This window comes from Cherax quadricarinatus, chromosome 53 (assembly GCF_038502225.1).
Source record: "Cherax quadricarinatus isolate ZL_2023a chromosome 53, ASM3850222v1, whole genome shotgun sequence".
Lineage (NCBI taxonomy): Eukaryota > Metazoa > Arthropoda > Malacostraca > Decapoda > Parastacidae > Cherax > Cherax quadricarinatus.
The window spans coordinates 26477819-26493469 of record NC_091344.1 but is presented as its reverse complement, the minus strand read 5'-3'; the positions used below and the strand labels follow the sequence as shown (position 1 = coordinate 26493469).

General features: G+C 42.1%; 1 protein-coding gene across 1 annotated transcript in view; it reads right to left on the bottom strand.

Annotated features, from left to right (window-relative positions):
* Positions 1-10173: 10173 nt before the first annotated feature.
* The window catches only part of LOC138854239 (uncharacterized), a 51065-nt gene continuing 45587 nt past the window's right edge, over positions 10174-15651 (bottom strand). The window contains exon 3 of the mRNA XM_070096255.1: positions 10174-11308. Within this exon, the coding sequence (XP_069952356.1) occupies positions 10523-11308 (786 nt within the window). The 3' untranslated portion in view covers positions 10174-10522. The remainder of the gene's footprint in view (positions 11309-15651) is intronic.

The following is a 15651-nucleotide window of genomic DNA, read 5'->3' as shown; positions in this document are numbered from 1 at the left end:
ACCACTCAAACAACCACTCAAACAACCACTCAAACAACCACTCAAACAACCACTCAAACAAATACTCGAACAACAACTCAAACAATCACTCAAATACTCGAACAACAACTCAAACGAATACTCAAACAACCACTCAAACAACCACTCAAACAACCACTCAAGCAACCACTCAAACAAATACTCAAACAACCAATCAACCACTCAAACAAATTCTCAAACAACCACCCACTCAAATACTCAAACAACCACTCAAACAAATACTCAAACAACCACTCAAACAACCACTCAAACAACTACTCGGGCAACAACTCAAACAACCACTCAAACAACCACTCAAACAACTACTCAAACAGCCACTCAAATAGCTACTCAACCACTCAGACAACCACTCAAATACTCAAACAACCACTCAAACAAATACTCATAAACCACTCAAACAAATGCTCAAACAACCACTCAAACAACTACTCAAACAAATACTCAAACAAATACTCAAACAACCACTCAAACAACCACTCAAACAACCACTCAAACAATCACTCAAACAACCACTCAAACAACCACCGAAGCAACCACTGAAACAACCACTGAAGCAACCACTGAAACAACCACTCAAACAACCACTCAAACAACTTCAGGAGGCCTTAAATTATATTTTCCGACTTTAGGGACTCCCAGTTAGCTCCTAAAAAGGTACACCGCTATTTTAACTTCACATCAACTAACATACCACTAAATTTTATCTCCCTAAAATCATCCTAGAATGATTATGCCCAAAAATTTCTATGGAAATATAAACACATATGCAGTTTAATGTGATCCTTTATTGACAACCTGACTATAAATAGTGACGCCAGTATTTATAGTCAGGTTCAGAATGTTGAGGTCAGGTGGAGAATGCTGCATCTGATGATCTATCGAGTAGGGTTATAGAGTCTAAAATCTTGGGTAGCTTGGAAGGGAGATTGGATAGGTTGTGAGCGGACCTTCGACAGTGTTCTTCCATTCCTATGTTCTTATGTGGGATAGCGATGAAGAAGTTTCTTGGCAAGTGGTTCAGCTATGTTATAGAAGCCATTGTTCTGGTTGAAATTGTTGGTTATAGAGATAAGCGATGATTCCAGGATTCTGCGGTATTGAGTGTTGTCTTCTCTAGTGATAAGTCTTGAGTTTCTGTAGTTAATTAAATGCTTGTGTGAATTGCGGTGTTGTACACAGGCATTCCTTGTATCGTCAGACCTGCTTGCGTATTGGTGTTCTGAAATACGTGTTTGGAGGTCTCTTGATGTTTCGCCCACGTATAATTTGCTGCAGTCATTACAAGGGATTATGTATACCCCTGCAGAGGATGGAAGCTTGTCCTCTCTATTACTGGTGATGTCCTTGATGGTCGTGGTTGTGGAGGTAGATACTTGGAATGAGGTATTGGAAAAGATGTTGGAAACATGTTTGGCAATGGAGTTGGTGGGGAGGACTAAGTATCTCTTCTCGGCAGTGTCTTCTCTGGGTGTGTTGAAGATATTTAATACCCGCCATCTGCAGTCTCTGATGAAGTGACGAGGATAGTGGAGTTTAGAAAATACTTGTTCAATTATAGTGCATTCTTCCTCAAGGAACTCATTGCTGCAGATTCTGAGTGCGCGCAGGAAGATGCCTATAATTACACCACGTTTAGTTTTGGTGTCGTGGTGAGAGTAGAAGTGGAGAAGATCGTTTTGGTTGGTGGGTTTTTGACAGACTTTAAAACGAAGTTCATGGTCAGCTTTGCAGAGAAGAACATCAAGGAAAGGAAGAGTGTTGTCGACTTCTTCAAGTGTGAACTGGATTGAGGGCTCGACCTGGTTGAGCTTGTCTTGGAGAGCTTGAACGTTGAAGCGTCTGGGAGTTATGAGGAGAATGTCCTCAACATAACAGAGCCAGGTGACAGTCGAAGGAATAATGGTGGAGAAACGCTCGGCTTCCAGATGTTCCATGTATAAGTTCGCCAGGACGGTACTGAGTGGCGAGCCCATGGGTAGTCCAAAGGTCTGCAGAAAGTGGTGGTTTTCGAAAGAGAAACACGTAAAGCCGACACATAGTTCAACAAGTGTCTGTTGCGAAGTGAGTAAGCATTTAGAAGGTTCCTCCTGCACAAGAAAATTGACGATTCACTTGATCTTCCTATTCCAGCCAGCGATTTCATCTACCTTGTTGAACTATGTGTCGGCTTTACGTGTTTCTCTTTCGAAAATCACCTCTTTTCCGATACCTTATTCCAAGTATCTACCTCCACAACCACGACCATCAAGGACATCACCAGTAATAGACAGGACAAGCTTCCATTCTCTGCAGGGGTATACATAATCCCTTGTAATGACTGCAGCAAATTATACGTGGGCGAAACATCAAGAGACCTCCAAACATGTATTTCAGAACACCAATACGCAAGCAGGACTGACGATACAAGGAATGCCTGTGTACAACACCGCAATTCACACAACCATTTAATTAACTACAGAAACTCAAGACTTATCACTAGAGAAGACAACACTCAATACCGAAGAATCCTGGAATCATCGCTTATCTCTAAAACTAACAATTTCAACCAGAACAATGGCTTCTATAATATAGCTGAACCACTTGCTAAGACACTTCTTCATCGCTATCCCACATAAGAACATAGGAATGGAGGAACACTCAGAAGGTCTGCTCACAACTTATCCAATCTCCCTTCCAAGCTATCCAAGATTCTAGACTCTATAACCCCACTCGGTAGATCATCAGATGCAGCATCCTCCACCTGACTTCAACATTCTGAACCTGACTATAAATACTCGCGTACCTTCCACCCCAGGTAGAACTGTTTGTGACTTGAAAAAGCCCACTGTGTGGGCGAAACGTTGTCAATAAAGGATCACATTAAACTGTATATGTGTTTATATTTCCATTGTGTCGGTATTTTATTCCATTTATTTCCAAAAATTTCAATACTTTGTAAGATCAGTTTATGTTCGTTTATTACACATATAATTAAAACGTTTTGCGTGATGTGCCAAATGATTTTCGACAAATATTCCTTGTCGTATATACCTGCCTGGCCTTGTCCAGGAATTATATATGGACTTAAGCAATAAAAAACTTAAATAATATAACAAAAACACTAAAATCTGAGAAGGATTTGGAAATCTGTCTCTTTCACTCACTAGAATCCTATCCCAAAATTTGTCTACGTGACTGGACCTGCCTCGACTAGACCAGATAAACTGTCTAGCCTAGACCAGTTGATCTGCCAGCCTAGACCACTTGACATGCCTAGTCTACAGCAGTTGTTGACCTGCCTAGTCTAGACCAGTTGACCTGCCTAGTCTAGACCAGTTGACCTGCCTAACCTAGACCAGTTGACATGCCTAGTCTGTACCAGTTGACCTGCCTAGTCTAGACAAATTGACATGCCTAGTCCAGACCAGTTGACCTGCCAAGTCTAGACCATTTGAACTGCCTAGCTTAGACCAGTTGACATGCCTAGTCTAGACCAGTTGACTTGCCTAGCCTAGACCAGTTGACTTGCATTAGTCTAAACAAGTTGACATGCCTAGTCTAGACCAGTTGACCTGCCTAGTCTAGACCAGTTGATCTGCCTAGTCTAGACCAGTTGACCTGCCTAACCTAGACCAGTTGACCTGAATAGTCTAGACCTGTTGACTTGCCTAGTCTAGACCAGTTGACCTGCCAAGTCTAGACCAATTGACCTGCCTAGTCTAGACCATTTGACCTACCAATTCTAGACCAGTTGACCTGCCAAGTCTAGACCTGTTGACTTGCCAAGTATAGACCAATTGACCTGCCTAGTCTAGACCAGTTGACCTGCCAAGTTTAGACCAGTTGACCTGCCTAGTCTAGACCTGTTGGCTTTCCTAGTCTAGACCAGTTGACTTGCCAAGTCTAGACCAGTTGACCTGCCTAGCCAAGACCACTTGACATACCTAGTCTAGACCAGTTGACCTGCCAAGTCTAAAGCAGTTGACCTGCGTAGTCTAGACCAGTTGACCTGCCTAGCTCAGACCAGTTGACCTGCCTAGCCTAGACCAGTTGACTTGCCTAGAAAAGACCATTTGACATGCTTAGCTTAGACCAGTTGACCTGCCTAGCCCAGACCAGTTGACCTGCCTAGCCTAGACCCGTTGATCTGCCTAGCCTAGACCAGTTGACTTGCCTAGCCTAAACGAGTTGACCTGCCTAGCCTAGACCAGCTGAGCTTCCAAGTCTAGACCAGTTGACCTGCCTAGTCTAGACTAGTTGACCTGCCTAGCTTAGACCAGCTGACCTGCCTAGCCTAGACCAGCTGACATGCCAAGCCTAGACCAGACGACGTGCCTAGCATAGACCATTTGACCTGCCTAGCCTAGACCAGTTGACCTGCCTAGCCTAGACCAGTTTATCTGCCTAGTATAGACCAGTTGACCTGCCTAGTCTAGACCAGTTGACCTGCCCAGTCTAGACGAGTTGACCTGCCAAGTCTAGACCAGTTGACCTGCCTAGTCAAGACCAGTAAACCAGCCTAGCCTAGACCAGTTGACCTTCCTAGCCTAGACCAATTGACTTGCCTAGCCTAGACGAGCTGACCTGCCTAGCCTAGTCTAGACCTGCTGACCTTCCTAGTCTAGACAAGTTGATCTGCCTAGTCTAGACTAGTTGACATGCCTACGCTAGAACAACTGACCTGCCTAGCCTTGACCCGTTGACCTGCCAAGCCTAGACCAATTGACCTGCCTAGCCTAGACCAGTTGACCTGCCTAGCCTAGGCCAGTTGACCTGCCTAGTCTAGACCAGTTGACCTGCCTAGTCTAGACCAGTTTACCTGCCTAGCGCAGACCAGTTGACATGCATTAGTCTAAACAAGTTGACCTGCCAAGTCTAGAAAAGTTGACTTGCATAGTCTAGACCAGTTGACCTGCCTAGAATAGACCAGTTGACCTGCCTAACCTAGACCAGTTGATATGCCTAGTGTAGACCAGTTGACCTGCCTAGTCTAGACCACTTGACATGCATAGTCTAGACCAGCTGACCTGCCTAGTCTAGACCAGTTGACCTGCCTAGCCTAGACCAGTTGACATGCCTAGTCTAGACCAGTTGACCTGCCTAGTCTAGACCACTTGACATGCCTAGTCTAGACCAGTTGACCTGCCTAGTCTAGACCAGTTGACCTGCCTAGCCTAGACCAGTTGACATGTATAGTCTAGACCAGTTGACCTGCCTAGAATAGAGCAGTTGACATGCATTCGTCTAAACAAGTTGACCTGCCAAGTCTAGACCAGTTGACCTGCCTAGTCTAGACCAGTTGACCTGCCTAGCCTAGATCAGTTGACATGCCTAGTCTAGACCAGTTGACTTGCATAGCCTACACCAGTTGACATGCATTAGTCTAAACAAGTTGACCTGCTAAGTCTAGACCAGTTGACCTGCCTAGTCTAGACCAGTTGACCTGCCTAGTCTAGACCAGATGACCTGCGTAGCCTAGACCAGTTGACATGCCTAGTCTAGAGCATTTGACCTGCCTAGTCTAGACCAGTTGACCTGCCTAACCTAGACCAGTTGACATGCCAAGTCTAGACCAGTTGACCTGCCTAGTCTAAATCTGTTGACCTGCCAAGTCTAGACCAGTTGACCTGCCTAGTCTAGACCAGTTAACCTGCCTAGTCTCGACCAGTTGACCTTCCTAGCCTAGACCAGTTGACCTGCCTAGCCTAGTCTAGACCTGCTGACCTTCCTAGTCTAGACCAGTTGATCTGCCTAGCCTAGACCAGTTGACATGCCTAGTCTAGAGCAGTTGACCTGCCTATTCAAGACTAGTTGACATGCCTAGTCTAGACCAGTTGACCTGCTTAGCCTAGACCAGTTGACATGCCTAGTCTAGACCAGTTGACCTGCCTAGTCTAGACCTGTTGACCTGCCTAGTCTAGACCTGTTGACCTGTCTAGTCTAGACCTGTTGACCTGCCTAATCTAGACCAGTTGACCTTCCCAGTCTAGACGAGTTGACCTGCCAAGTCCAGACCAGTTGACATGCCTAGTCTAGACCAGTTGACATGCCTAGCCTAGACCAGTTGACATGCATCAGTCTAAACAAGTTGACCTGCCAAGTCTAGACCACTTGGCTTGCCTAGCCTAGACCAGTTGACATGCATTAGTCTAAACAAGTTGACCTGCCAAGTCTACACCAGTTGACCTGCCTAGTCTAGACCAGTTGACCTGCCTAGTCTAGACCAGATGACCTGCCTAGCCTAGACCAGTTGACATGCCTAGTCCACAGCATTTGACCTGCCTAGTCTAGACCAGTTGACCTGCCTAACCTAGACCTGTAGACATGCCTAGTCTAGACCAGTTGACCTGTCTAGTCTAAACCTGTTGACCTGCCAAGTCTAGACCAGTTGACCTGCCTAGTCTAGACCAGTTGACCTGCCAAGTCTAGACCAGTTTACCTGCCTAGTCTAGACCAGTAAACCTGCCTAGCCTAGATCAGTTGGCCTGCCTAGTTCTAGACCAGTTGACTTGCCTACCCTAGACGAGTTGACCTGCCTAGCCTAGTCTAGACCAGCTGACCTTACTAGTCTTGACCATTTGACCTGCCTAGTCTAGAGCAGTTGACCGGCCTAGTCTAGACCAGTTGACCTGCCCAGTCTCGAGCACTTGACCTGCCAAGTCTAGACCAGTTGACCTGTCTAGTCTAGACCAGTAAACCTGCCTAGTTTAGACCAGTTGACTTGCCTACCCTAGACGAGTTGACCTGCCTAGCCTATTCTAGACCAGCTGACCTACCTAGTCTAGACCAGTTGACCTGATTAGTCTAGACTAGTTGACCTGCCTACCCTAGACCAACTGACCTGCCTAGCCTAAACCAGTTGATCTGCCTAGTCTAGGCCAGTTGACCATCCTAGCGTAGACCAGTTCACCCGCCTGGTCTAGACCAGTTGATCTGTCCAGTCTAGACCAGATGACCTGCCTAGTTTAGACCTGTTCACCTGCCTAGCCTAGACCAGTTGACTTGCCTAGCATAGACCAGTTGACCTGCCTGGTCTAGACCAGTTGATCTGTCCAGTTTAGACCAGTTGACCTGCCTAGTCTTGATCTGTTCATCTGTCTATTCAAGACCAGTTCACCTGCCTAGTCTAGACCAGTTCACCTGCCCAGTCTAGACCAGTTGACCTGCCAAGTCTAGACAATTGACCTGCCTAGTCTAAACCAGTAAACCTGCCTAGCCTAGACGAGTTGACCTGCCTAGCCTATACCAGTTGATTTGCCTAGCCTAGCCTAGCCTAGAACAGCTGAACTTCGTAGTCTAGACCAGTTAACCTGCCTAGTCTAGACTTGTTGACCTGCCTACCCTAGACCGGGTGACCTGCCTAGCATGGACATTTGACCTGCCTAGCCTAGACCAGTTGACCTGCCTAGCCTAGACCATTTGACCTGCCTAGCCTAGACCAATTGATCTGCCTAGCCTAGACTAGTTGACCTGCCTAGCCTAGGCCAGTTGACCTGCCTAGTCTAGACCAGTTGACCTGCCTAGCCTAGACCGGTTTACCTGCCTAGCGTAGACCAGTTGACCTGCCTAGCTTAGACCAGTTGACCTGCCTAGTTTAGACCAGTTGATCTGCCTAGTCTAGACCAGTTGACTATCCTAGCGTTGACCAGTTCACCCGCCTGGTCTAGACCAGTTGATCTGTCCAGTCTAGACCAGTTGACCTGCCTAGTCTAGACCTGTTCATCTGCCTAGTCTAGACCAGTTGACCTGCCTAGTCTAGACCAGTTCACCTGCTCAGTCTAGACCAGTTGACCTGCCAAGTCTAGACCAGTTGACCTACCTAGTCTAGACCAGTAAACCTGCCTAGCCTAGACCAGTTGACCCGCCTAGCCTAGACCAGTTGACTTGTCTAGCCTAGACCAGTTGACCTGCCTAGCCTAGCCTAGACCAGCTGATCTTCCTAGTCTAGACCAGTTGACCTGCCTAGTCTAGACTAGTTGACCTGCCTACCCTTGACCAACTGACCTGCCTAGCCTAGACCCGTTGACCTGCCAAGCCTAGACCAGTTGACATGCCTAGCTTGGACCATTTGACCTGCCTATCCTTGACCAGTTGACCTGCATAGCCTAGACCAGTTGACCTGCCTAGCCTTGACCAGTTGACCTGCATAGCCTATACCAGTTTACCTGCCTAGCCTAGGCCAGTTGACGTGCCCAGTCTAGACCAGTTAACCTGCCTAGTTTAGACCAGTTTACCTGCCTAGCGTAGACCAGTTGATCTGCATAGCCTAGACCAGTTTACCTGCCTAGCCTAGACCAGTTGACCATCCTAGCGTAGACCGTTTCACCCGCCTGGTTTAGACCAGTTGATCTGTCCAGTCTAGACCAGTTGACCTGCCTAGTCTAGACCTGTTGACCTGCCTAGTCTAAACCAGTTGACCTGCCTAGCCTAGACCAGTTGACCTGCCTAGTCTAGACCAGTTGACCTGCCTAGTCTAGACCAGTTGACCTGCCTAGTCTAGAACAGTTGACCATCCTAGCGTAGACCAGTTCACCCGCCTGGTTTAGACCAGTTGATCTGTCCAATCTAGACCAGTTGACCTGCCTAGTCTAGACCTGTTCACCTGCCTAGCCTAGACCAGTTGACCTGCCTACCGTAGACCAGTTTACCTGCCTGGTCTAGACCAGTTGATCTGTCCAGTCTAGACCAGTTGACCTGCTTAGTCTAGACCTGTTCATCTGCCTAATCTAGACCAGTTGACCTGCCTAGTCTAGACCAGTTCACCTGCCTAGCCTAGACCAGTTGACTTACATAGCCTAGACCAGTTGACCTGCCTAGCCTAGGCCAGTTGACGTGCCTAGTCTAGACCAGTTAACCTGCCTAGCGTAGACCAGTTGATCTGCATAGCCTAGACCAGTTGACCTGCCTAGTCTAGACCAGATGACCTGCCTAGTCTAGACCAGTTGACCTGCCTAGTCTATACCAGTTGACCTGCCTAGTCTAGACCAGTTGACCTGCCTAGTCTAGACCAGTTGACCTGCCTAGTTTAGACCTGTTCACCTGCCTAGTCTAGACCAGTTGACCTGCCTAGTCTAGACCAGTTGACCTGCCTAGTTAAGACCAGTTGACCTGCCTAGTCTAGACCAGTTGACCTGTCTAGCGTAGACCAGTTGACCTGCCTAGTTTAGACCAGTTGACCTGCCTAGTCTAGACCAGTTTACCTGCCTAGTCTAGACCAGTTGATCTGCCTAGTCTAGACCAGTTGACCTGCCTAGTGTAGACCAGTTGACCTGCCTAGTCTAGACCAGTTGACCTGCCTTGCCTAGACCAGTTGACCTGCCTTGCCTAGACCAGTTGACCTGCCTTGCCTAGACCAGTTGACCTACCTTGCCTAGACCAGATGACCTGCCTTGCCTAAACCAGTTGACCTGCCTTGCCTAGACCAGTTGAACTGCCTTGCCTAGACCAGTTGACCTGCCTTGCCTAGACCAGTTGACCTGCCTTGCCTAGACCAGTTGACCTGCCTTGCCTAGACCAGTTGACCTGCCTTGCCTAGACCAGTTGACCTGCCTTGCCTAGACCAGTTGACCTGCCTTGCCTAGACCAGTTGACCTGCCTTGCCTAGACCAGTTGACCTGCCTTGCCTAGACCAGTTGACCTGCCTTGCCTAGACCAGTTGACCTGCCTTGCCTTGACCAGTTGACCTGCCTTGCCTAGACCAGTTGACCTGCCTTGCCTAGACCAGTTGGCCTGCCTTGCCTAGACCAGTTGACCTGCCTTGCCTAGACCAGTTGACCTGCCTTGCCTAGACCAGTTGATCTGCCTTGCCTAAACCAGTTGACCTGCCTTGCCTAGACCAGTTGACCTGCCTTGCCTAGACCAGTTGACCTGCCTTGCCTAGACCTGTTGACCTGCCTTGCCTAGACCAGTTGACCTGCCTTGCCTAGACCAGTTGACCTGCCTTGCCTAGACCAGTTGACCTGCCTTGCCTAGACCATGAGAAACATAAAAGTTATGCTTAAATATGGTTTTAAATATTTCAGCTTATAAAATATGGTAAACTTGGTGAAAAAAATTTAATTATTATTACTGACCTTTATTTTTTTTCAGGCCTAAAATTATAATTTTTTATGATATCTCTTAAGCAGTGAGAGATCTATTGTAAGAAGTGTAATGATCTCTCATTCAATCAATATTCATCTGTATCACAGACATAAACAAATCCCCCCAAATTTCAAGATTTTTTTCAGAGTAATAATGTTAACTCATAATTTATCATTGTTTGTTTCCCTTGAACTTCGGAGTCTCGTCAGATCAATAACAATGTCCCTTGAAAAGATTGAAAACGTCAGAAAACCAACATCTGGCCTACGTTCAAGATTTGCCCATTGAAATTAGAAAAATACTAATAACAGACTTATTCCTGGTATTACTGATTATAATAGAGTAAATTATCCATCCCATGTGTATAGTGAAGCTTTCGGTGGTATATTATATATTATGGACGGGATCTAGATTATTCACATTAGACATAATATGTGTAATATTGGTTAGACTGCATGACGCGAGGTGGACGGTTATTGTGTACCTGCGGTGTAGTGGTCCTGGCCACATAGTAGGGCACTGTGGTGGTGATGTACCTATCGACGGTGCTCACCACGTAAATAGGAACCGTTGTTGTTTGGTAGTTATTAATGGGTATGGTTGTCGTAAAGTGAACCTCGGAGATGGCAGTTGTGGTGAGATAAAGTGGTACTGTGGTAGTCTGTTTGATCACAACTTCCTTCAGTTCCGTCGTGGTGATGTAGTGCGGCTGCGTCTCTGTCTGCGTGATGACCACCTGACGGTAATCAGTGCTGGTGACGTACGTTGGTACCTCCTGCGTTTGTGTAATGTACACGTCTTCAAATGCAGTCGTGGTGAGATGCGTGGTCACTGTGATGTAGTTAATAGAAGTCGTAAACACCACGGTCGTCGAGGTGACGTGCTGGGTGTCGAAATGCGTCTCCGTGAGGTACGTCGGCAAATGTGTCGTTTCTGTTAGAGTCGAGTAGAGGGTGGAAAATATTGGCAACTGCTGCGTCTCTGTTTCAGTGAAAGATTCTGTGCGGTACTTGGTATGGTAGACAGTAGAGATCAAGGTACTGTAGATGGGGACCTCCAGTACTGAGGTATCTGTCTGGTACTCTGTTTCGTACTGAGTCTGGATGATAGTAGTGTACACAGGCACCTCTTGGTACTCAGTCTCCGTCAAGTACTCTGTCCTGTACTCCGTCTCGAACTCTGTGTTGTATAGGGATAGTGGAGTTGTCTGTGTGAGAAATTCAAAGATGTTGTTAGAAAACTTAACATCATTTTACACAAAAGTGTGTATTTCTCAGTATATATGCATCGACAAATGTATGTCAGTGTATATATACTGAGGTTCATATAAATCAGTGAATATACAATGAGGTGTTTATCTGTTATTGTAAATTAACTGACATATATATGGGAGTTAAAATGATCTGAAGTGTAGATGTCTCACAGCACATTATATAATATATATATATATATATATATATATATATATATATATATATATATATATATATATATATATATATATATATATATATATATATATATATACATATATATATACATATATATATATATATATATATATATATATATATATATATATATATATATATATATATATATATATTCCTATTGGTAAAAAAAAATAGTTTAAAAGATGGGGTGGTAGGGGAAGTGGAATATTCAAATGGCTTCAGGAAGAAATCCAAATATTCTTCCTAGAAGCCTTTTTATCCACTTCTCCGAGGCTATGGGTCCCACAATTTACACAAGAGGTGGACCCCATCATATATAATATATATATATATAATATATATATAATATATATATATATATATATATATATATATATATATATATATATATATATATATATATATATATATATATATATATATATATATATATATATATATATATATATATATATATATATATATATATATATATGTCGTGCCGAATATGTAAAACCGGTCAATTAGCAAGAACTCATTTAAAATTAAGTCCTTTCTAAAAATTTCTCTTATACGTTTAAAGATATATTTTTTTCATTAATGCTAATGTAAAAAAAATTAATTTTGCTCCAAGAAAATCTTAGAAAACTTACCTAACCTTATTATATCAAGAACAATTTATTTTAGCCTAACCCAACTAAATATATTTTAGATTTGTTAACAATAATTTAATACTAAACAAACACAGTGAAATATATTTTTTTCGTTAGGTTTAGAATGATTTTGACGAAAATATTGCATACACAAATTTTCACTTGTCCTATATGGCAAGATGAGCGTTGCTATTTAAGCCAAGATCGCAAGTTCTGCCTATTCGGCACGACTTTATATATATATATATATATATATATATATATATATATATATATATATATATATATATATATATATATATATATATATATATATATATATATATATATATATATATATATATATATATATATATATATATAGGGAGGTACCACCTTTAGAACTGTTATAGGGACCCTCTTCCTCAGAGAAAAGAATAAACTTGCTTCAGGGAACACTCAATGTTTTCCCTGAAGCTGTTTGAGAATTTTCTCCTACCACCCCGATATTATATATATATATATATATATATATATATATATATATATATATATATAATATATATATATATATATATATATATATATATATATATATATATATATATATATATATATATATATATATATATATATATATATATATATATGCAGTAAGATCACAGTAAACAGGTGATTTCAGAATATGCAAAACAACCACCGTCAAAGAATAGAGAAATTCCGAGCACTTTCGTGACTACTCACATTATCAAGGAACAATAAAAGTAATGCATCAAAAAAAGGCATATAAAGGGTCTAGATCACACCTTACTATCACATCCCACAACAAAGCAACACCTGATGCGCGACTCATAAGAAAGAGAACACTGCAGCAGGTCCACTGGCCAAGCTAGACAGGTCCTTCACACAACCCACAAACGAACTATTCTACCCAAGAATTAAGATTTATAACTTGCCCAATGTATTATCAAATTCTTCCCAAATTCTATTAATTATAAATGGATCTAATTTATATAAACCAAAGGAAATATTCATATTATTTTCAAAACTGCTTTTTATGGAACAAGATTCAATTATATTTCTGTCGACCATGGACTTGCTTGATACAACTTTCTCAATTTTTTGAAAATCAATTGGATGGTTAAAATCTCTAACATGAATAAATAGAGCATTGGAATCTTGTCCAGTTCTAATGCTATATTTATGTTGTTTTAATCTTAGTTCGAGATTTTTACCAGTTTGACCGTAATAAACTTTATCGCAAATTTTACAAGGAATCTTATAGACACATCCATCAGCATTTTGGGGGGAATTCTTTATCAAAAGTTTTTTTTACTGTATCAAGATTTTTAAATACAACTTTAATATTAAAAGTCTTAAGAAGAGAAGGCATATCAACCAAGTTTTCATGGTAAGGGAGAATCAACATATTTTTAGTTGAATAAGGCTGGTTATCTCTTTCTGGATTGTAAAAAGTATTTCTAGCAATTTTAAATGATTTATCAATTACATTCCTCGGGTATTTCAGATCATTAGCTATTTCATAAATTTTGGATATTTCTTCATCTATGAACTCTGGACTACAAATTCGTGAAGCTCTCAAAAACATTAATGAGAAAACAGACAGTTTAACTCTATCTTGATGGGAAGAATAATAGTGAACATTGGAACAGTTATTTGTAGGTTTTCTGTAAATTTTAAACTTGAATTCACTATTACTCTTAATAATTAAAACATCTAGAAAAGGCAATGAGTTATTTTCCTCAGTAAAGTTTATAGAATGGGCTAAGCTATTTAATTTGCCAAGGAAATGGTGTATATCTACATTCTTGGGAATATATATATATATATATATATATATATATATATATATATATATATATATATATATATATATATATATATATATATATATGCAATAAGATCACAGTAAACAGGTGATTTCAAAATATGCAAAACAACCACTCTGAAAGAATAGAGAAATTCCAAGCGCTTTCGTGACTACTCACATTATCAAGGAACTATGAAAGTGAAGCATCCAAGGAAGCTATATAAGGGGTCCGGCCAGCACCTCACTATCAGATCCCACAACGGTTAAACACGTAACGCGCGGCGAGTCAACTTGGATAGGTCCTTTGCACAACTCACCCCCAAGCTATTCTACCCAAGAAAATTTAAAAATTATTTGTCCAGTGTATTATTAAATTCTTCCCAAATTCTATTAATTATAAATGGATCTAATTTATATAAACCAAAGGAAATATTCATATTATTGTCAAAACTGCTTTTTATGAAACAAGATTCAATTATATTCCTGTCGACCATGGACTTGCTTGATACTACTTTCTCAACTTTTTGAAAGTCCATGGTCGACAGGAATATAATTGAATCTTGTTTCATAAAAAGCAGTTTTGACAATAATATGAATATTTCCTTTGGTTTATATAAATTAGATCCATTTATAATTAATAGAATTTGGGAAGAATTTAATAATACACTGGACAAATAATTTTTAAAATTTCTTGGGTAGAATAGCTTGGGGGTGAGTTGTGCAAAGGACCTATCCAAGTTGGCTCGCCGCGCGTCACGTGTTTAACCGTTGTGGGATCTGATAGTGAAGTGCTGGCCGGACCCCTTATATAGCTTCCTTGGATGCTTCACTTTCATAGTTCCTTGATAATGTGAGTAGTCACGAAAGCGCTTGGAATTTCTCTATTCTTTCAGAGTGGTTGTTTTGCGTATATATATATATATATATATATATATATATATATATATATATATATATATATATATATATATATATATATCATCTCAGTCAGTCAACAAGTGATAAATGCAGTGAGATCAAAACTACCAGGAGCAGCAGTCGTTGCCCCCACAAATAGTGTCTTGCTAGGAGCATCTCTGGGAAGCAATGCCATTGACACAATTCTCAGGAAGAAATTGGAAGAGTTAAGGAGAATGGAACAACGAATAGGCAATCTGGACACCCACGATGCCTTGTACCTTCTCACAAAGTGCTTGAGTCTGCCCAGGTTGACATATTTCCTAAGATGTGCACCTTCATATGATAACCCTATACTGCACGAATATGACAGTATTCTGAGGCAGATTTTTACGAAAGTACTTAACCTTACTCTAGAAGACGGGCAGTGGAACCAGGCTACACTTCCAGTCAGACTAGGAGGCATTGGTGTCCGCAAGTCATCACAGATTGCGTTACCTGCTTTTCTGTCCTCGGGTATTGCATCCAGAGAGCTTGTAGCAGCGATTCTCCCTGAACATCTTAGGGACAAGATTGGAGTCCAGGACCAAAAATTCATTGACGGAGCAATGATCTGGGATAATCTAACGGGCTCAGAAACCAGACCTGCTCCCCCCAACAACTACAAACAATCGCACTGGGATGGTCCAATAGTGGAAAATATAGCCTCAACAATGCTTCAGAGTGTCAGGGAAGGATAGAGCCCGCCTGCTGGCAG